The sequence below is a fragment of the Nesoenas mayeri genome (assembly GCF_963082525.1).
Source record: "Nesoenas mayeri genome assembly, chromosome: 6".
Lineage (NCBI taxonomy): Eukaryota > Metazoa > Chordata > Aves > Columbiformes > Columbidae > Nesoenas > Nesoenas mayeri.
The window spans coordinates 31,110,996-31,138,861 of record NC_137545.1 but is presented as its reverse complement, the minus strand read 5'-3'; the positions used below and the strand labels follow the sequence as shown (position 1 = coordinate 31,138,861).

At 40.7% G+C, this 27,866-nt stretch overlaps 1 protein-coding gene across 1 annotated transcript in view; it reads right to left on the bottom strand.

Annotated features, from left to right (window-relative positions):
• Positions 1 to 25,656, bottom strand: part of EPB41L5 (erythrocyte membrane protein band 4.1 like 5) — a gene marked incomplete at its 3' end in the record, with an annotated part of 54,764 nt that extends 29,108 nt beyond the window's left edge. The window contains exons 1-10 of the mRNA XM_080346664.1: positions 25,555 to 25,656; positions 24,203 to 24,387; positions 13,822 to 13,926; positions 8,507 to 8,549; positions 7,323 to 7,401; positions 4,762 to 4,806; positions 4,386 to 4,438; positions 1,583 to 1,703; positions 1,089 to 1,176; positions 372 to 460 (exon numbers count right to left, since the gene is read on the bottom strand). Of these exons, the coding sequence (XP_080202790.1) occupies positions 372 to 460; positions 1,089 to 1,176; positions 1,583 to 1,703; positions 4,386 to 4,438; positions 4,762 to 4,806; positions 7,323 to 7,401; positions 8,507 to 8,549; positions 13,822 to 13,926; positions 24,203 to 24,382 (803 nt within the window). The 5' untranslated portion in view covers positions 24,383 to 24,387; positions 25,555 to 25,656. The remainder of the gene's footprint in view (positions 1 to 371; positions 461 to 1,088; positions 1,177 to 1,582; positions 1,704 to 4,385; positions 4,439 to 4,761; positions 4,807 to 7,322; positions 7,402 to 8,506; positions 8,550 to 13,821; positions 13,927 to 24,202; positions 24,388 to 25,554) is intronic.
• Positions 25,657 to 27,866: the final 2,210 nt, after the last annotated feature.

Below are 27,866 nucleotides of genomic sequence, written 5' to 3'. Positions count from 1 at the left end.
TACAACACTCAGCTAGAACACCTGAAGAAGCTTCATGTCACTGACTGGGAGCACCCTCTATTTCCAAAACAATCTAGTACAAAATACAACATCAAACACACAATGAAAAAAATAATAACATCCCAAAGTTATTCCATCTTTTACTTGTCTCTAGCATGTTACACATATACAGCCTATTAATATATCAATCAGGAATGTTAAAAAAAGAATATTTTTGGACACCATGAAAACATTCACAGGCTACAGAATACTTCTGCAGGTACCCAGTATTCATGGTGCCCTCATATGTCAAACAAATAGGTTTTTTGGCTAGCGCAAAAGAAACAAAAGAGTAAAAATCTAAAGTATATTTTAACATACAGAGAGCTTACCAGAAAAACAATCCAATCTTTGTGTCTCCTTCAAAGACAAGAACTCCTGTAGGTGTTAGTCCCAGGCTGTAATCATTGCCATCTCTTGCCTAGTTGCCACAAAACAAAGATAATGTTCATTTTGGTGTTTGACCCTTTATTCAATTACTCCGGTATAGCTTATGTAGCTTATTTGCCCAGTATTACAATTAAACACGTATCTGCTTATTTTATACAACAAAACTCTCACATTTCAATGATCTTATGCAATGGATTTTTCTAGTTTGCAGCCCTTCAATAGGGCTGACTAAAGTGGAAAATTAAAGTTTCTTGATTTGTCTGCGTAATAAGGACCTCCTTTGTTCAGTTCTCTGCACTTCCTTCTCCACAGGAGACGTATTTTCACTTGTAGTTCTTCAGCTGGTAGCTGACTGGGCCCCAGTCAACTTTAATTACTATGATTTTCACATAGCTCTTAGTCTAATAGAAACTGTAGTACATATTGCCACACCAATCACATATTTAACATAGAGCAGATACGCTTGGACTGAAATAATGCCTTCTAGAAATGTATACTATAAGGCAGAATGTTGATGCAAAGCCAGATCACTTGTTACCCAGTTCAGATGAGTACAATATTCCTTTTTTTCCCCCCCCTCGAAGCAAACCCAGTGTTGAAATGTAGGACAAAGCTAACATTATCATTTCCAAAGGTCACCAAGCTGTGGTTAAACATACCTTGACTATGTGCATGTCTACACCATACATTTCCAGCCACTTAGCTTTGTTTAAGTAGTTAGTTTCAGCCTGTGCTGGTGTTTGCCCCCTGAAACAAATTTGTTTGCTGTTAGGTAGATGCCTGAAAAAGCACAGAAATGAAAAACTGGTATATGAGGTAAGAGGAAAAGAAATTCCTGAGAATTTGTGAAAAACCTAACACTGCTGACACTTGCTCACCTTCATGAACATCAAGGTCACTTTTTTAAGTTTTAATCTGAAACTGCTGTAAAAATTACTCCTTTAAAGATTCTGCAGCCTCATCGTTTTACTCAGACCTTTGGAAATCTTCATTTTTCACGTTATATCCTCTTACAAAATATGACAGAATCATATTAGAATTATGTTTCTGAACAAGATGATGGAAGAAGCACCAGCAGCATGTTTTTAATATGCTTTCTCCACAGAAACATCACTGAAAATTGCTGGGTAGCACACACTGGAATATCTCTTACCTGCATTCCTTCCACTTCTCAAAAATGGCCAGCTCCATCTCTTCAGTCTGAGTGGGAACAAACCTGAACTCAGACACCAGTTCAGGGACATGCTCAGCAGGATCGTAGTCTCCAAGCTCAGCTACAAAAGAATGTCAAGCAATGCTCCCAATAAAGACAGTGGATATTAACAGGAACTTCTGCATACTTTTCTAGTTAATCTAAAATAACTCTTTTTGTGTTCCTCCTTCTCCTCCAGTCCTCCCAATATTTGAAGTGTCAAAGTTATGGACACTGAACAAATGGTCGTGTTGTCTGCACAAAAGCTTTGCATTAATTTTTACAAAGTGCTATTAATATATTAATTAACAAGCTACCTATAAATGGAAGTTATCTATATCCTTGAAACTCACCTTCTTTTCTTTCTTGCAGAAAGCTTTCAAAATTTTTATCACTGAAATCTCTACTGAGATGACAGCAGGCTAAAGTTACAATCTAATTTTGCATTATATTTTTAAAATAAAAACTTGAGATATGTCAAAAATAAAACTAGTTTTGACACTTTTCATAAAACTATTTGTCCATTCCAAAAATCAATTTCTGTTTTTATGACAGCAAATCCCCCTGTGCTGCTAACATTACTCTGTGTCAGGGCACAATCATGTAGCTGTTATTTGTTGCTCTCCTTTTCATCTAAGAACATAATAAATGCCCTACTGGGTCAGTCAAGTGGCTCATCCAGTCCACTGCTGCATGTTCAACAGGGGCAATAAGAGATGCTATTTAGAGAGCATACTGGAGCATACACGTCAATGGGTGTGCCACATCAAAAGCACCACCTCCTTTTTCCACAGATGCTCACAAGTCCAGCTTTTAAAGGCTGATGTATGCCTAAAATGCTGAACCTCACAGTTAGAAACCTTTATAAAAATATCTGGATTTTCCGAGTCACTAAGCTTTTGCTCCTCCCACTAATTTCAATTGTCTTCTTAATGTTCAGCTCATATCCAACAAATTAGGAATAATTCTATAACTTCGAACTTAGGTGTCTGATACAGGCCAGTAATTGTACCATTTGAAAAAAGAAACTACTGATGTTTGTGTAGGCAAAAAACAGTGACATCTTTGGGAAGGCCTGGAAAAGTCAAATACACACACAGAGTATTCTATAGGTACAAAAGCAACATACAATCTAAAAATCTGATTCTTGGATTTCTGAACACTGCAAGCATAAGAGTCTTTCATCCTCTCCTCTATTTTTTTTAAATGCTGACTGAGGAAGTCTGTAGTTCTATAATAATTTACTCCCACTAGAACGCCTGCCTCTGTTGAAAGGAATGCTGTCAAAGCCAGCTTAGGTTCCAGCTGATTTAAATAAAAGCACACAGCTGTCAGACTTAAGATTAAAGCTCTGCTACAGGCCTCATTGTGGAGAGAAAAAAAGACTAGCACAAAAAGCAATGGATATGTGGCCTAATTAGATCACTTTGTTTTTCCAAAAACTTATCCACTGAAGCCATATCTTAAGGCTCTAACAATGCTAATGTTTTTAACTATGGATGTATTCTAACTGTTTTCATTCCACACAAAAGAGCAGATTAAAAGGCAGATATCTTTACAGTTTAATTCCAGCTCTCTATACCCACACATGACCAGGGCCATGAGTAGCTCCTGCCTGAAGAACAAAACGTGTTTTGGAAAATATCTGTATGTGAAAGAATTTCAGTGCCTTAGTCCTGTTACCTAACACCTGCAAAGTACAACAGTGCATTGCTTTACAAGATGAATGTTGTGTAGACAATTTGCACAGCACAAGTGTGCCATATCTCCACATTTCCTCTTCATCAAAGATGACTTTACAACAGCTTTATAGCAGAGGTCTGGGATTTTTGGCAGACTCAAACAGGGTTGAATAAGGCTATACAGCTACGTCTTCCAACAAGGACCCAAAAGCCTGCTCTAGCAGATATTCCTAAATCTTCAAGCTTCCTCTCCTCCTTGTGCGAGTTCCCCCGCTTGAAACCACAGCAAACCTCACATTTGTTAAGAACACACCCTCATCCAAACAACAGAAGACACTGGCCATGAAGACCAGTGACACACAACCTCTACAAGCAACTGAATGCCTGACTGCAGCTCTCAGAGCAGCCACGGAGGATGGAGTCTCAGCTGGAATCAAAAGTCAAGGAAAACTCATTAATAAGAGTCTCATATCATTCAAGCATCATATGGTATAGCTTAGAAAAAATACAGTATGTCACCTCTTTTGGATGAAGAAGGATCTGAATTACCAACATGTGCAGCTCAGCCATAAATGCTCACGTACAAGCAGGAGACATGGGGCACTCACATGTTTCCACAAATAAGCTGAAATCAAAAGCTGGTGGTTTTTGCATACAAGACTTTTCAATTGAGTGCATAACCAAAATAATTTTGTACCTGACTTGTACAACAAAGAAAACACATGGCAGAAACTACATGATGAAAATAAGTGTGTTACTACATCAAAACATTTCAAGAGGACTGCAGACCTCGGATCTTGTGTGAAAGTGGACAGGTGTGCACACAAACACTGAGAAAACAAGTTCAGGGCAAAGCTGTTTATGTTTAGAACCTCCTTGCTCTGTTTCCTGATGAATCAAATTATTTCCCACATACAATCTCAGCGAAATTACAATCAGAAAGAGCTGTGTTTCACACTGGATCACTACCATCTGGGCAGAGCCTATTTTCTGGATATAACAAGGACAGACTGAAAGAGGTAATAAGAGTTTACACAAAGCTGTTCATGGAATTTCATCCATCCCCACTCCTACCTACTCACCTTGCATGTTATAAGCTGCCAACTGGACGGCTGTGTCAAAAGGACATTCCAATCTGCCGTAAGAGACATGCATTGTTAAAGACTCAGCTGACACTATTTAGCAGAACACTTATATATCTGACAATGAGAAACTGCAAATGTTTGGGATAAAAAAAGCAAAAAAGGATTAGTAGATTTTCAGTAGATTAACAAGAGATAAGCACTACATTAGTTAATAATTCCTCTGCTGCTACTCATGTATAGAAAAATAATATTATAGAGGAAAAAAATAACATTACTTAGCAAAAATTATTAATTATCCAAATACAAGTTTAATAAATCCCATGCTAAGCACCCTATAATTGTTTAAAAGACTGTTTTTATTGGCAATACTTACTTTCCACTAAGAATATCCAGTTTCAGCTGCAGTACAAATAAATACCTGTAGGATTAAATAAGAAAAAAATGTCATTGATTAATAGTTCTAATGTGTCACTAAGTCAACAGGAAGAAATTAGAGCCTGACAAATAAAAACATTTTATACTCTTTAAATGGGTTTTCAAGTCTGAAGAAACTGCATTGTGTTCTTTCAAGGCTTTATCAGTTCGGTTTGTATGCTTTGCACATATTTCAAATGAAGTAAACCCAAAAATAGAAGTTGTCATAGTGTTGCATGGAAAAAGAAACAGGATACCTAAGTAAGTCTCATTTTTTCTCTTGGGCAGAGAGCAACCTGCATTTCCCATGATTTTTTCATTATTCATACACATATTCATCTCACAAGAGAATGAATCTTTTAGCCCCTCAAAAAGAAAAGTTCCTAATATGGATTGCTTAGTTAAAATCTAGCCCAGAAAGCTGAATGCAAAGTGACAGTACCAAACCAAAATAACACAGTAGGCTGCAGCCTTTTCAACTTGTTTACTCTTCAGAGCCAGCTTTCCTTCACTGCCTTGCTTATTCAGTACTCTTCTTGCTTAGAAATCGGGCAAATATTGAATACATTCCCTTTGTTTTGCAACACCAATCCTTCCAATCCAATACTCACAGAGAGCAGCGCTCTTGCTCCATTACAGTACACAGCTTTCCTTTAACAAAGGAAGAAGTAGTCTCATAAAATAAAACACTGACATTTGTGACAGTATCCAGTTTGAATTCTACTACATATAAGCAGAAGCCTTATGCACAAAGCCAAAGATGATGCTTTTGTTTCAACGTGTGACTACCTCTCCTGATAACTCACATGCACAGACACCAAACAGACAAAGGCGTTTCTTCCTACACGTCCCTTGGAAATCCACAAATACTTTGCCAAACCATTTATTATCCAAAGCCTTTTGAACATCGGCTCCTATACAGGGAATAAATTTGTTTGGTACTGACCCTAGATAGCAAAAGAATGAGCACAGGCCTTCAGTGTATAGCAGGTGTGACCAGTCCCTGCTTATCAGCCACATAACACTTGCAAACACCTTGAGCATACTTCCTGAGCTTAGGCTGTGGTACACGACCTCTGACTGGTGACATCTGATGGGAAGCTGGCAGAAAAATTGAGTGAGCTGCACCTGTGGAAGCCAAAAATCAGCTCCAGCTGCGTGTTCTGCCACACAAAGAAACAGTGGAACCCTCAGCAAGCCCTGGCTGGTGACACCCATAACCCAGAGCAGAGCTTCCCTTCCCACTGCTTCTTTAAGCTGTGAAACTATCTTGAGACAGAAGAAAGATTTTCTGCTTTCCTGTTCTAGGGGATTAGCTAAGCAGACAGACAGGGTTTAAAAGCCCTCAGGTTTCAGGTCTGCCCTGCTAAAACCTGCATAGCAAGGTCTGACTGGCAGAACTCAGTCAGGATGGATGAAAATGTTTCATAGTGGTAGATACAAATCTAGGTCTGAATTTTGCTTATGGTTACTATATTTAAAGACAGCTAAATGTTTATTCAGGAACATGAATGGGGAAGTAAAACATTCTTCCCAGATCAGCAGGAAAGCCTTAAAGAAGAGCAGTTATAACATTATGTTACCACATGTAAGTATGAAGCTGTGGGGGGTACATATGGCTGTAAGGGGTAATGCTACTATAATCTTCCTGGCAGCATTCCTGGGGATTTGGCTGAAGTGCAGATCGAAGATCCACACAGACGTTCAACGTGAACAACAAACAAATGCACTTCACGCTCTTACAAATGGCTGAGGGTACAAAGCATCTATAGCTATCAAGGAAACATTAAAACTTTGTTTTCTCCCTGAAATGTATCATCAGCAGTGGTGACAATGCAAAGAAACATTGCCTTTTACAACAGATTTATACTACTGACAGATGGTACGTTGCGTTCTCTTTCAAAGCACCCCAAGTACATCTCAGCCCAACATGAAATGCAGCATTATGAACGGATTTGTGAAATGCTTTAATGAAGAGAAACTGTTTTTCACCTGATACTACAATCCTACACATAGAGTACAGTCAACTCGCACCTCAACATGGAAGCAAAATACTATTTTCCCTTTGTATAAGCTCTACAAAGACCACAGAAGTAATGAAACGTTAACTGAACTGATTTTTGCCAAAGAAAAGTTCTAACTTGCAATTCAACACTTTTCTGCCTAGAGAGGACGACTGCATGCAGTTTAAACTAGACACAGGTGAAGAATAAAAAAACCAGAGGAATGACGTCTGTTCTTTTCAGTTAATACCTCTGTCCATTTTGTATAAGCTACTCAGCTCAGCTACCAGAATTTTCTAATGAAAAATGGTGCATCGAGTAATATAAGAAATACATAGACCTCTTCATATCAGAGCTCATTTATTTCATTAGAGCTACATTAGAAACTTTTACAAAAAGCCAAGTAAGCAAGCAGCTCTCAGGAATTCTCCAAAACTTCATGCAACTGTTTCAATAAATACCACAAAAACATTTTTCTGGCCTTATCCAGGTAACTCTCTCTGAAATTTCCTCTTACCTTGTTAGCTCTTCACGTAGATTGTTGGGCTCTGATGAGTAAAACTTTACGCGAAAATGAAGACAATATGGTGGGCCAACTGCAAAGCAGAATTCATTCAAGACAGTGGTAAGGGTTACTGGTTATGACATGTTATTTTTTTACTACACAGAAACACATCACAAAACTTGACTGAAATTGGCTCTGTCCAACCACAAGGTCTTAAGGCAGGAATTCCTTTGTGACAAGGAAATGCATAAAAAAAATATTGGGTGAAACAACAATTAAGTCTACACATAAAATATTTTTATATCTTCCAAATCAATCCAACTGCCGTATGACATTAGGGTGATTTGTCTTGCCAAGAGCACATGAATATAGGTTAATCCCTATATTTAAGGACTCTATCCATCACCGAGAAAGCTGAGCATCTCGGCTCTGCAGTTTACCAAACTCCCAGGCACTCTGTTGGTCTCTGTAACACCTTTCCAGGGCTCTGGGAAATACTCGTGCTGCTGACAACTCAGGCCCCTTTATTTCACAGAAGTTTAGACATAGTTTAGGGAGATTTAACAGACCCTTCTGTGGAGGAATCATCTTTTCTGGAAACCAAGGAGTTAATTCGGCAGAAGGATGGATTAACGGTTCTTTGAAAATGTGCAGCGCTCTGCTGATTCTTGAATCTGACAGGTGGAATTTTGTCTCTCTTGGTGCTTCCAAAACCTCTGTTATACTAACAAATCCCTGAAGACTTCCCACAGTGCAGAGCAAGGAAGTTGCTGAACAAAAATCAGCTGATGTCACAGATTACCCAGGCACACACCAATAAAACACACTAAACCCTTGTGCTGCAGGTAAGGACCTGGTGGACCAAACACTGATTTGGGCATTCAGGACTGTGCCAAGAGATGGAGGCTCTGAGACAAGTGTTCCTATAGTCAGGATAACGATCTATAACACTAAAGCATCTTCAGCTGCCTTGCCTCCATTTAAACTATAATTAATGAGCCTCTAACATGTTTAATTAAGGACATTAAACTAAAGTAATGTGAGCTGCAGAGGGAAGAGGTCATTAAACACTGAGCAGCACCATGCTGGGTTTTTGTCATCCCTCACAGAACACTTCCCCCCCACCCTGTTTCAACTCTCTGTGTCTCCTGTATGTTCAATATGAGAACCAAAGAGAAAATTGAAAGAACACTTACTTTTAACTTGCTTTTTAATGCTTTTTGTGTTGTCCAACCAATGCTGAAAAATAAAGTACTTTCATTGAATTATCAATAAAGAAATATCACAGAAGGAACAAAAAAGGAAAAAAAAAAAATCACTGTTCATTAGCAAAGATCATCTTGGAATAACAAGTAGTTAAAACAATCCAATCCAAATATTTTACAATTCACAGCTTGCTCAGTGCTCAGACACTTTCACTCAAAGTTTATAATGCAAAATGTCAGTTTTGAACAAAAGCATCCCATAGTACCTTATTTAAAAGTCAATCTTCAAGAAAACTTTATCTATTAAAAAAAAAAAGGTACTGACAAGCCACTTCAATTACTAAAATCTTCATCCTGTCCAAACAAATAAACAAACACTTAATTCACACTTTAGTAGGTCAGTCAATGTGCCAGAGAAGCACAAATCATAGCTGGAGACTCTGTCACTGAGCTGTTTGTGATGTTCACTTGGGGTGGAGGGGAGAGACAAAGTAAATATTGTTGGCTTTCATGCATTTTCTTTAGGTGACTTAAGTGTAGTAAAAGCAAAGCTGCCTATGTCCAGACATAAGGGTCAGCTATACCTAATTCTCCAAAATCTGTTCACAGGTGACAGTTTAGCAATTGTCACATGGGAGGACAGAAGTTACAGCCTCACCTACTAATGCTAATTATAAGGTATATACTAGACATGAAGCCAAAATAATGGCTTCACTTACACTGCGTACGACAGCATGTAAAAAATAAGCTATAGATGGCAGGCTGAGAGAAACATCTACATGTATATGCTACGCTCCCTAAAATAATTGCATATACTCCCACTGCTGATGAGTTTATACCAGCAATTAAAGATAAAGCTGGCAAACAAACATCCAACTAGCGGCAGAGACCTACTTGCAAGGGCTGTGCAGAGTGAAGAGCTCCCTCCTCCAAAGGAGGTGACTCAGTTCCACAGTAAACACAGTACCCAATGCAATGTAATTGCATCGTCCCAACAGTCAGAGCAAACTGCCCAGCACACCATGTCCTGCACAGATCACACTGCCCAGGTAACACCACCTCATTTGATCAGTCCCAAATGTCATCTTGCAACTAATACAGATGACTTACATACTTAGCAACGCTCCTTTTGATAACCCATGCGCCAGAAAGTTCACATCTGGCCCCACAGAGGACAGAGAAGCGACAGGGATATGAGAAAGAACCGGTATTTTCAGGTTGCAATGCCAAGTGCAAACACATTCCTGACTTCAGAGCAGCCCTGCCTTCTGCAGAGAGCGGGTAAAGTTGGCCTGTAGATCAGCCAGGATAGGCAGTGATTGATATATTAGCTGCAGATCACAACAACCAAACCATCTACTGCTAATGTGCACAGAGTTGAAAATGCTCTCATCACCCATTAAAACAAAGTGACTGCAGAAGGCTGTTTTGAAATGTATCTAATATATTTTTTAAATAAAGTGGGAAGCTTAAGGAAGAACTAAGTAATTATTTATGTCAAGTTTGCTTATGCAACCAGTGAAAAGGAGTTGAGTAATACTTTTTTTGTTTCTTTAGGAAAATGGTATAATCTCTCTTCCTATTCCACAAACTCAAGTGCTGGAGGAGACAATATACTTATTCCCTCCTCCACCGTAAGAATACACAAACTACATACTTGGAGGCTTGCAGGTGAATTAGATACAGAAATGGCAAAAAGAGACATTTCAAGGCTCCAGGACTGGCTGTGCACGCCTGTTTCATCTCCCTCCTGTTTTCCCTCATCTCCTCCACATTCCATGAGAAGGTAACTGAGAGGCCCGCGACAGGCACTGACAGCGTTCGACTGCTCAGCTCCCACCGCCGCTGCCTGCGGGAGCTCTGGCTGAATGGGAGGGTGTGCATGGACGAAGGGAAACAGAACTACTATTAAATGGAAGGAAAAAGAAAAAACAACAAACCACCACACACCACAAAACCATGCATGGACACAGGCAGGCATCAGGAAACGTAAGATTTATTCCAAATGATTAAAACGGAATTCAAGTGGACCTGGCAGAAGTTTACATTTTGATGAGAGTTTGCTCGGCACAGTGTACTGCTGAAATCCAGAGATAAAAGTGTGCTAAACAAAAAGCAATATGAACAGACTGCATTGAGTACTGGAAGTTCTCACTAAACAGTCTGCTGGTTCAGGAAAAAATGAAGGCAACATTTCAAAAAGGTATGGTAAACAGGGTTTTTTAGTAAGATGGTGAGGCTAAAACTGGTCCCACATTTTATGGAATTAATGGGTGCGTACTTTGTGCAGTGCTATACAAATAATTTCCAGCATTAAGCACTACATTAGACAAATCTGCCAGAGTAACAAACCGATGTGTTGTACAATTCCACTAGGAATAGCAAGTATTTGTTGCTTGCAACTTGTGCATTAGAACTATAAATTTGCCACTTGTTAAATGTTCAGTCCCTCCTTACTAGAAACATCTTTTCAGCATTGCTAGAGAGAAAGCCAAATAGCCCAACAAGTTAACAACAATCTTCACCTTTTGTGCCACTGTCAGGCTCAATCAAAGCTACTCAAATTAACAGCCTGGTACCTTGGCTGCCAGATCAAGTCCAATACACGGTGGACAATCTTGCAAATAACTGCCTTTACCATCTCCTGCCTCTTGCTGGGTGGTGGGGAGGAATCTATTCCCAGCCATCAGACTGGCAGCGAACATAAAAATTTCATGAAAACTACAATTCTTTCACTTTTCTAATTGCTTCAAGAACTTTTAAAAGAAGTCAGTATTTGAGTCCTAGAATCAAAAATGTCAGTAAAAGTTTTTATTAATCTGGGCTTCTCCCCCTCAGAACATCATAAACACCTAAATACTAATCACTGAAGCAGCTCAAAAGAAGAAAAAAGCTACTCTTCAGTTGTTCAAAATTGATCTATTGAAAACTCATTTGTAGTTAACACAAGCATGGAAATTATTGATTTTTTAATTTAACTACATGTTGCTAGTTTTCCAGAGTTTTTATATCATCAGGAGCAACTAGCCAGTAAGGCTAGTTTGGGTAGCAGAAAGATTATCTCCCTCTGAGCCAGCAGACAATGCTGTCCACAGTAAGGGACTGGATTCTACCCTGTTTATTTAACAGGTCTCCTGAATAATCTTTGACCAGTCACTTGATTAGTCTCTGCCTTTGTTTCCAGCTGCAGATTGGGTTTCTGCTAGAATATGCCAGCTCCTCTTTGCAAGAACAGCTGCCATCACAACAATTCTTCATTTCTTAAAGCAGTTATCTCTGGCTGTTGTGTGCAGCTCCTCTGGCAAAATGCAGTCTTTTCTGCTTCTTTATACAGAGTGTATCATTAAAGTCCAGTTTAAACAGATCATTATCTCTACTCTGCCTCTTCTCAGTCACACATACTTAAGGAAAGGAAGCAAACTAAGTTCGAAACTGCTTGTACCTGGTAGATTGTGCAATATCAAACACTGGATCAGGTGCTGTCTGGACTAGAAGTAACAATTTGTTGGACAAAAGCAAGCCAGGAGCCATGGCGGAAGCAGAAAAGATTAACCCTTATCTCCCCATTTCAAGGTGAAATGACATTATGTGATAACAGAACAGTAAGAGAAAAAAAGGGTTACCATACGGATAGTTTCACCAGTTCTAATTAACCCACTGTGAACGCCTATTAGATCCTAGAGGCACATGGAAATACTTCAAAAGCCATAAGGCAGAAATTGAGTTGGCATACTTTAAATGTAGAGGTTTTTTTCCTGAAGCAAAAAGATAAATGCAGTGGAGTCATTCACTATCAATACTCAATATCCTAGACTGCACATGCTTAACACAACTAACATGATTTTTATAAATATAAAATGGAATATAGTGGGCTGTTTTCTAATTTGTGTTGATAGGAGGTATGCATGGCTCTGAATGATATCCCTTCATTAGTGTAACGCTCTTTTCCTCATTAGTGTTAAATATCTCTGTTCTGCAAGAGGTTTAAGATCACTTTCACTACTTGGAACTGCAGCCCAGTAGCAGCTAATCCTGCTAGTCATGACATTTGCTTCAGATGCTGAACACAAATTATTTTCTCAGAAGTTAATGTTCTCTACAACTAGAAGCTAAGCATAAAACTCGATTGCAATAATTTTGAAAAGAAGGTGTCAGGTTCTGAGTGTGCTTTCGGGTGGATAACATGGTGTGCAAAGTTGTCAGCTTCTTTCAAAGACTCGAGCTGCAACAATTAAGATGTCTCCTTCAAATCATTCTGGACATAGGCCCTTGCAGAAATAAAGGAATATATACACGTCACTGCCTCCATTTAATATGCTGATCTCAAACAATTCAGGTATTTAGCTCAGCAGCAACTGTCTGCGCTTCTACTCTGTCATCCTAATCATGAAATAGTTCTGAAGTGGACTTGAAACAAAGAAACTATTAGGTCATACCTCTAATAAATAAGATTGACATACAAAGTATTAAAACTCCGATCTCTTTCTACCTAGGGTGTTAGAATAAGTGAATACAGGTTTAAGTTACAGGGATGCAGGACGGAGAAAAACATCCACTCCTTGTCTAACAACCTCACTTAACTTGAAGGATTAACTATCAGCCATAAGAAGTATCTAACCAAAACTGCCCAGCCTACAAGTGAAAGAACTGTGGTTGCTTCTGACAAATGATGCCCTGCCTGTGTTTTCAAAAGCAGTCACTTTTTTTAGAACCACACAACAAACTTCACAACCTCAGGCTTGCAAGAACCCGCTATGCAAACTGTGCGCTACATAGACACACACCTACATCCTCCTAAAATGTTCCAGTTGCAGGACGGAATCACAACTGATTTGAGTAAATCAAAGGTATAACCCTCTTGCCAAGATGATTTCTCAAGAAGACACTAACAAGCTGATTTCTGGTGATGAAGTTCATGGCACTGGCAAAGGAAAACTTTCTGCACTCTAGAACAACAGAGCCAGGCACACAACCCTGTTCTGCCCCTTCCTCTCTGCACCAGCAACATCAAGAACTACATGACATGCCAGGCTCTGGGCTCCTGTTGGACCAGACTAACTAATGACAACAAAAGGTGTAACAGGAACAAGTGAAAGCCAAGAAAGGGAAGAGACAACAGCTCTGTAAGATGTTAAGAGTGTTCAAGGTGGAATTAAACCTGGCGTCACTTAAACTAACACACCACAGAGCTTCTACACAAAACATAACTCAAAAAAAGACAGCTTTCTTATTGCACTTTCGTAGATACCAAGACTTTTAGAATGTTAATTAGGAAAGAGAAAAAAAAAAAGAGCACTGCTACTCACCGCCACTTGTGCAGAATCCATGAACCTTAATCCAAAGTAGTCACTTTCTATAAGGTCCAGATGATACATGATCTGTTCAAACAGGAGCTGGCCTTTGGCTTTTTTCTGAAAATATGAAAGGATTTAGTACTTGGCAGGTAGATTCATTGTAGCATCTGCTTTCTTCTAGGCATACTTTATGTTTTAATTCCAAAAGTAAGAGAATCCCAAAGATAAGCTTCTGAAAATATAACGTGGAAATTATTTTTCCCTCATATTTTTTGATGGCTGTTTTTCTGAAAGGTAAACGTACACCCCACAAGAACCACACACAATCCTCAAAGGACTTGCATAATCTCCTTTTTTGGAAAATGTCAACACTGACTTGCACAAGACTGAGTGTTAAAGTATCATTTATCCTTGTCCCTTTTAGGCTTTCCTGACTCACCAGAGTTCAACAAAACTGGAAATATAGCTCCTACAATTGCTATGACTAATGCACCAGAAAATTTTCAGAGCTAAGTACAGCAAGTTGCTTAAGAATTTACTCCTATTTGATATCTAGGCAATTCACCAGTTTCGAAGCAGTTAGCATAGTGTATTGAATTAGGATACAGCAGTCCATTAGCAAGTGCTTTTAACAACTGACAGGAAATAGTTTGGAGCAAACAACTTTAACAAACATTACTTAGATAACGCATTTGCAGAAGTAAGTTCACTTGGTAGGTGCAAAAAGCCGCTGCATATTCTCATACATGATTTATGAAAAACCTTAGCTCTGTCCCCAAGCAAACATTTTTACAGCAATGACCTAAAAAATTAAACACCTGTTTTTAAAGAGAAGACACAAATAGCACTGTGTAGTTTCTACACAACATATATTTTTCATGCTATGAACTCCTCCACAGTAACAGATTGACAGAAAAAAAAAAATTAATACATTAGTAGATCTGAGTATAAGTACTGGTGTTGAAAAGAAGTATTTTTAAACGCAAAGAAATGCAGAAAGTATTTATACTTACTCTGCAAGCAACTTAAAGATTTCTCTATTTCCATAATGCTATCATCTTGCAATATTTTATCTTAATATTTATATATTTGCAACTTGAAAAATGGGCTACCTTGCTAAGCATGTTTTATAGTAAGGTACTAATCAGCAGATGTAGTCCACCCCTCAAAATTCCTGGCCAGCCAGAATTCTTATTCTCAGAAATAATCTGGTTTAATCACCAAGTCACATCCACATAATAAACAGCAGCATGCATAATTTTTGCCACCTTTATCTACCCTGATCTTCAAATATTTTAAATTCAACTTCGCAGTCATAATCATTGGTTTACTCTTTGCTTTAGTTAAATCCAACATGATATTTCAGAGCCCACAGTAAAATCTCTGAGGAGTCTTTAAATTGAATCTGTCTAAGCAAGTTCCCCCACAGTTATTTATTTTTCAGTATTGGAGGAGGCAGAGGGAACAAAAGGCAACTTCACATGCACACAGCATCTGCAAAACGTCAAATAATGAAAATGCTGAGATATAGACCTCATCAAATTTGTTCACGGCAAGTTTTTTTCTGTTGACTTCAGGAAGAAGTACTTCTCAACCAGTAACAGATTTATTAAACACCAGCAAGACTCGCCTAAGAGAAGTCTTAAGGCAAATCACCTACATATAAAACCGCACATTTTTTCCACTATTTGAGTCTGTAGCCTCTTTCTTGAAAGAGCAAGGCATTGAACTGTTGATATGTTCCCTCAGCACAGGGTATCTCCTGCTCAAACAGTAAAATAAACTAATACAAAAGAAATCAATATAGTATTTGCAACAGCAATACTAGAAAAATGTTTTGTTTTGCATGAAGCTTTCTGCACCATGTCTAAAACAAGAGTAAAATCTCCCCTTATTGGGAGGAACGCTTTCCGTCCTTTCCAATTCCTCATTAAGTCATCTCTTAAAACTGTAATTAACAAGTTATCTCAGGCAAATTCCCTCTCAAGGACAGGAAATGGAGCCCTTTAACTCGAGCCTGGAATTACTACACGTACTATCTAACACTACCAACAACCAAAACGTACTACTGTTCCAAATTCTGCAGTGCTGAGTTAGTTTCTGAGCACGTTCACCTTTCTGGTAATCTCAGAAAAGAATTGAAAGATAAAGCGGACCCAGAATGACTAATGTGAAAGGAAAGTCCCTGAAGAAGAGCACGGAAGCGCTGTGGAAAGACTTGCAGGGGTACTGGGTGTTTTCTGACTTAAGTCAACAAGGCTGTCAACATAGAATTAATTACGCAGTACTTTGCATATGAATTAAAGCATCAGTGGCTCTATTTGGTGCAAGTCAGCGTAAGTTTCACACCTGCTTTGACGTTAAATTCAAATCTTTTTAAAGCCTTAACTAAGTCCTTCCTCATATTTAAACAAATGGCTGCAAAAAAAAAGTCTTGATTTGTAACAGGTCAATTTTTATGAAATCAAATTAAATCCTTTGTATTCAATAAAACAGTGATCTCAGTTGTTTTCAAAAGACATAGCAAAGACACAGTTCGACTGCCTTTGCTGGTGAGAAGTTAACCCATACTCTGTAGTGGCAAGATGCAATTTGAATGACATTTTTATCCTACTGCTACCCTCCGCTTTTTCCCCCTCCCCTGTCTCTTTTTTTCTTTTGTTCCTTGCAGCAGAGCTCAGGTTACTCTCAAAGGACAAATATTTTCAAGCTGCTTAATGGTTACCAATGAACTCTTAACGACTCCACTCACAAGCAGCCCAGTCAGTGGCTGGCCCTCCCTTCAGGGCACAAATTAAACTCCACACGGGTTTGTAATTCTGTAAAACCCGACTACTTGATTTACACAGTTCGCTACGCTCTGTAGAATGCAACATCAAATATCTCTCACAGCAGGAGAATCAACAACTGAACGGGGAAACTTAAATAAAATATATCATTTACATAGGGCTGGGCATCTAGAGGCTTTGCCACACTTTGGAATGAGATGAAAGCATCTTTTGATCGCTTTGGTATGAATCGTACGCCATTCTGCCCCTGAATGGAAGGGATGCTCCCAACGATGTCCTAATGACATCTCACGCTGCTCTTAGTAACTGCAATGGCTGGCTGAATAGGTGTTACAGAGGCTGGACTTAATCCCGGTGTTACAGAGGCTGGACTTAAACCCGGCAGCTCCGCAGCAAGGCAGGGTGAAGCCAGCTCTGGTGGTCACCTCGGCTGGGTGGTTTGTCCCTTCGGCACTGGGATAAGGTGACACAGAGACATTCACCTTGGCTCAGGCACTGCCTGAAACTAGAGAGGCAGCTTCTATACCCTCTTCTCGTGGTCCCAGAAGTAAAGGTTATTTCATGGACATGCACTCAAGAAAGAGCGTAAGGCAGCAGCTCGGTGCTCCAGAAGTGGCCTGATGGAAAGGCCACTGTCAGTATCAGCAGCAGCCAGGAAGGACCAGCACTGCTGGAGCCACACGGGCTCCCAACAGCTGGGGATGTGACCCCTGTGCTGGGCAGGCACCGGCTGAATGGCTCACTTTGTAAGGTCTTCTTATCATAGCAAGTACTTCAAACTTCCTAAACTTGGGGAAAAACAAACAAACCACAAACAAAACAAGCAAAAACCCCAAACAAATAACAAAAAACCGCCATCAAAAATACTAACTAAAATGCTCAACAGAAAATTATTTTTCTCCTATTTTTGTTTGTGAAGAAAAGTAGGTCCCTATATAAGATGAACTCTGAAAAGAAGAGATTAATAGGCTTGACCTTCATGGGACTTATTCTTTGTGGTTTTGCAGCTGTAGTTTTCTGTCAGAACATTTCTTCAAATTATGATGCTAATGTTGCTTATTAACAATAATTTACAGTAGCTATTAACTTCAATAGCTACCGAAGTTCAAAAACTTCCCTTCCTTGTTTTTGTCAACTCATTAGCAGCCACCATTCATATTCACACCAGTTTCCTCAGAAACACCCCATGTAGCCCCGAAGAAGCTGGGAAAACCCTGTGCAGGATTTACAGCCACCCAGTTGCTAGGATGTCACCCAAGCATGTTTGCAGACCATGGCAGTGTGGGAGCAGCAGATGAGCCTGTGCGTTTTTTATTAAGTTAATACCCCTTCTCCCACACGACATGTTTCAAAAAAATAAACCCTGAGAAAGCTCCAACGGTGAGTTTTAAAGGCAAGAGTTTTCATCTCAACATCATGAAAGCAGTATCTATAGTTAACACCATCAAGGTCTGCTGGAGAATTGCAGGGTTAAAACACCTTATCTTTACAAAGGCAGTGTTAGAAGTACACATTACTTGTATCACCCTGGTCTTCTCATGGCTTTAAGTACTGACCTACAAATGGAGTTGCCCCTCTCCTCGAACTCCAAGCATCAACCTTTCAAATATCTTTTCCAAACCTCCCTGTCGATTTTCTCCTTCAGCTGAAGATGCCACTGGCAGCAAAACACCAGTTCTGGTTCTCTCGCTGGTGTATCCCCAGCCTTTGACAACATGCAATTCCTGTACCATGTGAAAAGCCCTTCAAGCTGGAAGGCTGCGGAGAATAATTTCTAGCTCCAGAGAAAGAGCTTAGAAGTTCCTCTATTTATTCAATCTCTCCCAAATAGAGGAAGATAAACATTTGTGATTAAACATTTTGTTTTGTCTCTCTGGAAAACGGAAAAGGCATATCCCAGAATTCTTTATAAAGAATTTAATTCAATATCCATCATAACTGTACAATTATTAGAATACTATATAGAAAGATTTTTAGGTACTATGCTTAGGCTTATTGACCCTATACATTAAAAAAAAATATCCAAAACATTGATACTTGTCAGTTTGTTTCGCCAGAAGTCTCTTATTTTTCCTTTCCCAGAAGGTTTGTCTCTTCTGGTGACACATTTGATTCAATTTGTTTCTGAATCCATTTCCAACGTTCTTTCTGATACAGAATATATCCAGACTGCTTGTCCAGCATGAAGACAGAGATTAAATACCTCCCCCAGTATATTCTCAAACATTTCAGTTTTATTTGGTGTTCCAGCTGCAGGTCTCTCAGGAGCAGCCCGGTTAGGAGCATACGAGAATCCCGGTCTTTGGCTGAGCTCTCTCCAGGAGCAGTGCAGGGGAAGGCAGGGCTTCAGACAAAACTCGCTGTTATTGTGCGAACTGTGAATGCTAAACCTTCGGACAACCAAACCAGCCTGCAGCACCATCCCCTGAAACACCGCGGGCCAAACAAATCATTCTGATGATCACTCACTTCCAGCTGCTGCCTTCGCCCCTTTCCAGTCTGACCAGGGCATCGTGAATGGCAGCAAGCCCAAAAAGCTCACCTGCCATCTGCCCAAACCAACCGGCCCCAGAGCACAACTCTGTACAGGCAGTCAGTGATTCTGCTGCTGCTCACAAGTGCTGAAACAACTCAGCATGTACTATATATATATATATATCTATCTTACATTCAATCTCAATACACATTGAAATCTGGCACCCCAGGAAGCACTACGGCTTGGGCCTCCTCCCATGACAGAGAGCAGCTCTGCTTTGTAACACTCCACTCAGGACTGATTTTCCCAGTTTCACGCACCTGAGAGATCTTTCGGTAGTTTAAGCAAATAGTCAAAATCGTTGCAATAGTTTAAGATAAAGACCAAAACCATATGGGAAAAAAAATTTTCATGTATCATCTTGATACATAAACACACAAGCAAATGTTTATTTACTCATTCATTTTGTCAGCTGAGATTTATTTTAAAAATTTAAACTCCAGCCTTGAACACCAAGATTACACATTTTATTCAAAGACTTATCTTCCAATACTTCTAGCATGACTAGATCTTCTTTTTAATCAGCATCTGCATCACAGACAGTGTCCTGTATTCCATATTTACAGCTATGGATATTCAGTAAGTAGCCACAAATATTCTACGGGCTTTTAAAAAAACACGGCAGATTACTGAGTAAAAACAACTACCACAATACATCTCTGATCTTGTAGTCGGATCAACACAGATCATCTACCTTCACACAAAAAGCCATCAGCACTTGTTAACGGTTTGCTGGCAATGTTTTTGGCAGTCCAGATAGATTTTTTAATTTTATTTAAAATAATCACTACAAATACAGTCCTTTTATCTTATTTTGTAAGCGTTACTCCAAAACTGTAAACAGCTTAGCTAATTCTTGCTATTCCACAGAGCCTCTGGACTGCTTCATACAAGACCTTGTTTTAATTACACTTCATTATAATAAGGACAAAAACATCTCATTTTGAAATCTCCATATTAAATTTCATGCATGCATAAGTAAGGAGTATTCTAAGATGAAAAACTACTCAGGGAGCATCCATTCTCATCATTTGTGTCTTTCACCTTATACCACTAGGAAGCTTTTGCCCAAAATTTAGATTGCACATACAGAAACTGGAATACAATTAACACTCTATTATCTATGAGAAGATTACGTAAATTGTGGGTTAAGCAGGGTCAGACTTTTTTACCAAAACACCCCTGGCTTCCACAAAGCACAGAGCTGCTTCTATATGACCCCACATTTACTATCTGTTGCTATTATGAGGTTCAGCTTATTCCTACACAGAAAGCTATCCACACATTTTAAAAAAAGGTGCATATTGCAAATGCATCCCTGTAATTTAATTCACACTATTTATCTTGCCATTCTTTCCCCTTTATCCAAATTACCTTCCCTATTCCCAGTTATTACTATGAATAGCATAGAATTGACTATATCTACAACAAATACTCTATTTTCAGATCTTTTGATTTAAAATCTCTGATGCCCTCCAGTACTCAAAACAGCACTTTATTTGAAATTTTTGACAAATGTTTTTGTTTGCAAGTATTTCATAAGCTGCTGGTGACTCCAATTAAAAACAGGCTTCAAGGACAAACACTGCTATGCTGTCTTCCCCCACCCCAACCTGCCTTTCCCCACAAACTATCACCACTATCATCAACTAAACCAGGGCTGTTCATAGCTTTTGAGAATTCCAGAGGTGCAGTGGGGGAAGATGGAGTTTAGTTTCACACGAGAACAAGATTAAAAGTAAGATAGGAGATGTCAGCAAAACCAAGTTCTTGTCCTCTCACTGCTCATACCACTTCAGCAACATTCCACCCACGGATCTTTAACAACTAGAAGAAAAAGCACAACCTGACTTTTGTCCAAATTGAACTCAAGGTGAGTTAGTTAAAACAGTGTGAGCAATGAACATCAGCAGCAGCAAAGTTAACAGACATCATATATTTTATAAAAACTTTTCATAGATAAAAAAACATAACAAGCTTCTTAGTGCTTCACTAATCACATAAGTCTCCCAAACCCACTGAATGCATCTGGACAAAATAAAACTTTAAAGAAGTGGTAACAGATGAGGAAAACTACCAGATCAAAACACAACTTTAGAATCTGAGATGAAGTTGGGGAAAAAGCCCCCACACATTTCAATGTGCCCTAAAAGAACACTGATAACTTGCATGAAGTTCATGCCTCCCATTTCAAACATACCAAAGTGACAGTAAATAGTATATATAACACTGATACTCTTCAGTCATTGACATGGCTATGAAACAAGTAGGTCCTTAAAAAACATCCAGTCTATGTACTGTGTAGGACTGTAGCTTTGATGACCACTTCAAGTCAGGCAATTTTGTAATTAAAAACGACAGAAGAAATAGAAAAGCAGACAGATTAAGCGGCTTGACAGACACCGTAGATAGGATCAGTAGACAAAAAGCAGAGTTACTGCTCAAATCCTAGCTCTGTATTTAATAAATTAAATCTCAACTGCATCATTCACAACATGTCATTTTGTCTCATTGTCAATATTCATAAAAACATCAGTCTTTGCTGCTTAAAAAGATGCTGAAACAGGTTTGGCTTACATTATAACGTTCCCTGTGGTGGGTTTTTTGGTTTATTTTCATTATTTATTTATTTATTTAAACATAAATTCAGCAATCTCAGATTCAATGATATGAATGTTCGGAACTCCAGACTACTCTTCTTTCAGTAGCAAATTCACTAAATGCTTCCTCACCACATTTGGGGAGGCACATGGGGAACCAGATTGAAGAATCTCTCCAGCTGGAAACACATAACTAACTACACTGATTATTTTCAGCCACAGCATTTTCTTGACTCAGCTTACTGCCAGGCTGCCAAAAAACTGTTTCTTCTGCCAAGGGGTATGTGAAAACAAGGATAAATGCAACAATGAAAGCAACATATTTTCTTCCTGTGGCAGCACCAACTTATGCCACTATAAAGTATCTATGTAGCCATAGATTAAAACAGGTAAAGCATTCATTCCTGCCAAGACAGCTGTTTCTTCAGCTGTGAACTAACCTGTTTGCTAAGTGATCTGGTTGTACAAAACACTTTTTGTTTTGTTTTTTTTTTAATAAAACAATTTTACAGAACTTATAGAACTGTGCACAACTGAACTGGCACCTCTTTGAGATAAGAAAAGTTCACTCTAAACCAAATCTGCTGCGAAACTAACAGAACCAGTCTTGGAAAGTGCCCTAGTTCAAAGAGGACAATGATTCTCTATGGAAGTTTTTGTAAAAGAAAAAAGTCTCTGTGTAAATATATATACATATACTTTCAATTTACCTTCAAGTTTTAGAAAGTGATGTTGTTTTGACAAGATTTTGTACCCTCCACTTCATCCCGTCTCCCCCCACTTTTTCAAGCTCAAAATGTGAACGATGCAAGTGGAGATGCAAGAATAAACACACTAAGGAGTTTGAAATTAAACATATAATCTACTTTTAATTTATTGTATTTTAATCACCAAAGGAACTGGTACATGTCAGCCACTGATGATGTACTGTAATTACTGCATCTAGCTATATAGGTTTAGCATATTTGTTTACTGTTACTCATAACTTATATGTCCACATACAAGGCTTTATGTTGGCTTATAAAGAAAAAAAGCAAGAGGGGAAAAAAGTTTCACATAGAAATAAATAGCTACTGCCATTTTACAGCCCAGATGGCAGGTCATGACACCTCTTCGGGTTCAATTTATGCTCCTCAAAGCCTTAGAAATGTTGTTAGAGGCGCCAGGAATTTGCCTACAGAGCCAACCCCAACCTTAAAAGATTACTGCTCTAGTTACATGGAGACACTAATTTAAACTTGAGTACTCTTTAAGTGTAACTCTTACTATAAAGTGTTTGTGGGCATTCCTGGCCTCAAATCAAGCATCCTAGGCACTACACAGCACTGAAACACAGCACTACATTGTTTCAGAGATGTACAAATTAGTTTTACTGCCCTCTATAAACACCTATCAGTATAGCCATTTCACAAATAAAGATGCCAAACTATTTCTTTAATTCTAGATTACTTGGGGCTCCAGATATTTCCAGAGTTATTTCCGCTTGCTACGTTAACACCACCACTCAACACTCAAGTTGAGAGCCTTCCTCAAACTAACATTACAAACACTCTAGAAACGAGCTTAAAATAAGAAGGGGAGGAAAGAAAAGCCATGTGAAGCATGGCTGCTCTGCAGGCTCTTTCTAGTCAGCAGCTCCAATATCAGTGCAACTATTAATGCAGCCAAATCCTACAGAACTAGTCAGAAGATGTCGCAGACCCACAGCTTCCTAACTCAGCTGTGTAAGATCAAAACAAGTCACTAACAACTCTTAACACATGGTAATGGAAAAACAGAGCACATTGCTTCTATTGCTACTGTTCATCCTGTTGGCCAAAAACATGTATGCAATTAAGCAGAGTAGAACAGACACGTGCATGTTAAGGGAGCTTTAGAAATGTAAAACAGTGGCTAACACCTCACTCCCAGTAAAGCACTATGCTATGAGACAGTCCCTGCTATATAATCTGCCCTGAGGAGGGGAAGGAAGTAGAATCCTTCTCTCCCCCTTCCTCTCAAGTGAGTGCTAAAACCTGCATCCAACCCTGACACAAACTCAAAACAACCAAAACCCACACGGAAATTCCTGCTCATACTTTGGCTCAGCCCTCCTCTTCAACAGAGTTACACCAAGAGATTTACCTTCCTTTTTAAGATACATACATAGCTCACTTAAAAGAAAATCCAGTTCATCTGAGATGTTACCCTCCCTAAATTAAGCTTTGGCACAACAACTACATCAACGTGCTAGAAAGTGTTCAATCTGTAATGCGCAACGACATCTAACAAAACGCTTTCTCGTTTTGTCACGTAAGAAAACTAACTATACTTTCAGTATCTTTTTATGACGAGTAACTTAGTGGACATCAAGTCACGGGGTCAGTTGCTACAACAAACAGATTTGCCTTTACCTTAAGGCAGCAAAGAGCACAATCAGATGGACACAAGCGAGCAGTATTTAAAACACAAACTTGCATCACTCATACCGGCAAGTCCACGCTGACATCTGTTCCATCCAGCAGCGCTACCCGGCAAGTAATGATGGACTTTGCGTCCCCAGCTGCAGGGATGTGGGTTGCAGCTCTCTGGGCCTCTCTGAGCCGCTCCTTCTCCGCATGCTTACGCATCGACCGCCGGCCAAGGGTTCGACGGAAAAAGCTCAGCATCTTTGCTACAAAATCCAACACAGAAAAAGTTAGTTTTTCACAAAAGGAAAAAAAAAAGTTATTAGAAAATGCCAGATTTTGATAAGGAACTCTTGCTTAGAACAGAACTCATCTATGAAAAACTGTAAAACTTAGATGAGTTACAGTTTGTTGTTTTGTTTTGTTGCTTTGATTTTGTTTGTTTGTTTTTGTTGTTGTTGTTGTTTTTTTGTTTTTTGGTTTTTTTTTACAAACCAACATAAAAAGATCCAAACAGCCGATTCACTTCTTTGGATTTAAATACCCATACTCTTTGCCTACTTTAAAAAAAAAAAAGCAGCTCAAACCCTTGACAATAGTTAGGGCAGTTTTGGGAACAACCTGAAAGTATATTAGGAAAAAAAAAGCGATTGTGTAGATCTCAGACGATTAATCTTTCATTAATACAAGCACTACTGCACTCTTCAATGAGATGGTGATGTTCTCTCAGACCAGGAAAGCAACGAAGACCCACCTGTTTTCCTGGCTGACATACTCCATCTCTCTCATACCAAAAAAAAAATATAAGCGGCCCTTCCTGCCCCAGAACTTCGCTCACAGCCCGGGAAAGGCTCTGCACAGCCCGGGAAAGGCTCTGCACAGCCCGGGAAAGGCTCTGCACAGCCCGGGAAAGGCTCTGCACAGACCGGCGGATCCCAGGGACAGCGGCCTCCCAGCCCCGCACCCGATGGCGCCTCCCGGGTCCCGAACACCCGGAGCCGGCGATGAGTCAGCCCCGAACCCCAACAACTGGCCGGGCTGCCCCGATCGCAAACCAGTCCGCGAGCACGGAGCCGAAACCCGCCGCCGCCCCTTCGCCTCACCGGGGGAGCCCCGGCAGGGAACGGCCGCCCCGGGGCGCCCGCCCGCTCCAATCCCCCTTCCCAGGCCACGCCGGCCGGGCGCCCCCGGCCCACCCTGCCCTTACATAACGCCCCGAGACCGGCGCCGCCTCCCCCCCCCGCCCGCGGCCCCATTCCCGCCCCGCCTGTCCGGCGGCCTCGCCTCAGGGGTCGCGCCGCGCCCTGCCCCGCCGCGGCCGCTCGGGCACCGGCGCGGTGGCGCCGCCGACCCTCCGTGCCGGTCGCAACAGCCTCCCCGCGCCGCTCACCTGGCGGGCGGCCCCTCGGCCCGGGCGGCGGCTGCGGCAGAGCCGGGGGCGGCGGGAGCGTGTCCCCGCGGCGGCTCCTCGGGACCCTGTGGGCGGGAGGGGGCGGCGGTGAGGGAGCCCCCGGGAGGGGCGGGCCTCCGGACATGGCGGAGCGATGTGGGAGGCCCTTAAACGGGCAACCACTCGCTCTCCACGTCCTCCTGTCCACGCTCGCTCACCTGGCGGCTTCTGCTGCTGCTCTCTCCCGCTGGGCGCAGGACCGGAGACCGGGGAGAAGGGCGGCGGGACGGAACGCGGAAGGTGGACGGTGAGGAGATCTCTTTCGAGCCGTGCAGTAGGGCCAACATCCCTTTTAAAGGGGCGGAGACCGGAGAATGGGCGCCCCCGCCCCGAGCCAGGTGGTTTCGCCCGGCTCAGGGGGCGCCGTGGGGGGCGGGGGGCCGCGGCCCGGCCCACGTTCGTACCCGGGGAGGGAACCGAGAGGCTGCGCGAGCGGCCGGGCCAGCAGCTGCAGCTCGGTCACCGCGATGTGGGGCCTGGCGGCAGCGACACTGCGCGACCGGGCTGAGGGCAGCGGCGGCGCGACCAAGAACGGCCGTGAGGTAAAACGGGGCCGGCCAGCAAAGCGGCTTTCCAAGTATTTCGCAGAATTTCTGGATTTTTCTAACGCGCGGTGAAGTTCCCTCCGCGGACCCGGGCAAACGCGCTCTTACACCACTAAAGTTCAGAAGGAAATCGTCTCTTCAAACACTGCCTGAAAGGATAGGTGCAGCAATGCGTTAAATAAAGCAGAGCCGTCTATAAACTAAGACTGTTAGTATTTATACCCTGAAATAATTTATGACAACAAAATACTGATTGTATTCTTTGTTAATACAATTTGTTGCAGTGATTTATAGTTATTTTTTTTTGTTACTCCAGCCTAAGGGGAAAAGTCCCGCTTGCTGCCAATTATAAAGGGCTGCACCTCACTGCGTGTTTTTGAGTACGTAAATATTTGTGCTCAAGCTAGTATTTGAGATTTCCAAATAGAAAACCTCAGGGAAAGCGATAAAAGTGAGAAGCAATACAAACTCCATTTGTAAAACTGTAGTGGCAGCTGACAGTGACCCTGCACTGAGTAAACGAGCTCCAGACTCCTTTGAAACCCCGGGATAACTGGGAATCTGGAACACTCTGGGAAACCATGAGTTGGGCTTGTTATCGCAACTGCTTGTTCTAACAATAACGTAACATTTTCTACTCTCAGCTGTGAAACCCGGGCTGAGATCACCAGTCACTCACCTGCCACGCAGAGGAACTGGCACAATGAAACACATGGTGATTAATGAAACATCTGATGAATTCTTGATGCAGATCAACTGCTCATTTGCTCGGCAAGGATGCCCAGTTTTTAGCAGAGATGCCCATCACATAAATGGTAGTCTCCTTGCCATTAAGCCTACACCAATCCATGTTTTCCTATTAGAGCATTCAGGAGAATAAATTACCTGATTTTTAGAAGCGGTCCCTACATTTTCTGCCCATCTTCAATTATTTCCTCAAATTGAGCTTCTTTACACTTGGTCACTCACAAGGTCCCTTGTTGCCACCATGAACTCCATTATTCCCAGCTTCCTTTCTGTAGCTACCGTGACACAAACATTTCTGCTCATTTTTGCTCTTATTTCACACCAGCCTCTTGCTACTCTTCATGTAATTACAGCCTATTCCTTCCTCACTATTTACTACTCAGATGCAGTGCAAGTATTTGCACGTGCAGCTGTGGTATCTGTGACTCATCTTCTATCCAGTCTTCCTATTCCAGTTTCAAACAAATCTCTGCTGACTTACTATGTTTTCGTTCTTCTGTTTCACTCCTTGAATGCTTTCCCAGTAGTTTATCTTTTTGTTCTACAAATCCAAGCACCTTGTCTTCACTTTAAAATCCTAAATTAATCAGTTAAGTCCTAAATTAATCGGTCTCTCTTAGACTCTTACCCCTCCTGACATTTCTGTCTTGCCTCTTAAGTCCTTTCATCATCTTTTCCTACTTTTGCTTTGAACATCCCCTCAAGCTGCCATCTGGAATTTTTGTTCCTCACATCGCTACTCCTCATACCCTCAGGTTTGTGATCAGACTATAATATCTACTGAACACTGTCATCCAAAACACTCACTGTGTAAAAGATAACTATTTATTCTTCCACTAGACCAAAAACTGTAGTATATATTTTTGGGTCAAAAAATCTGGTTGATACTCAAAGCTGCTTCTGTAGCCAAGAAATTTCATTCCTGGCAATTTAGCATCCTCTTCTGGTGCTCAGTCCATAAGGCTGTATTTATGGCACACAATGTCAGAAAGTAAAACACAAG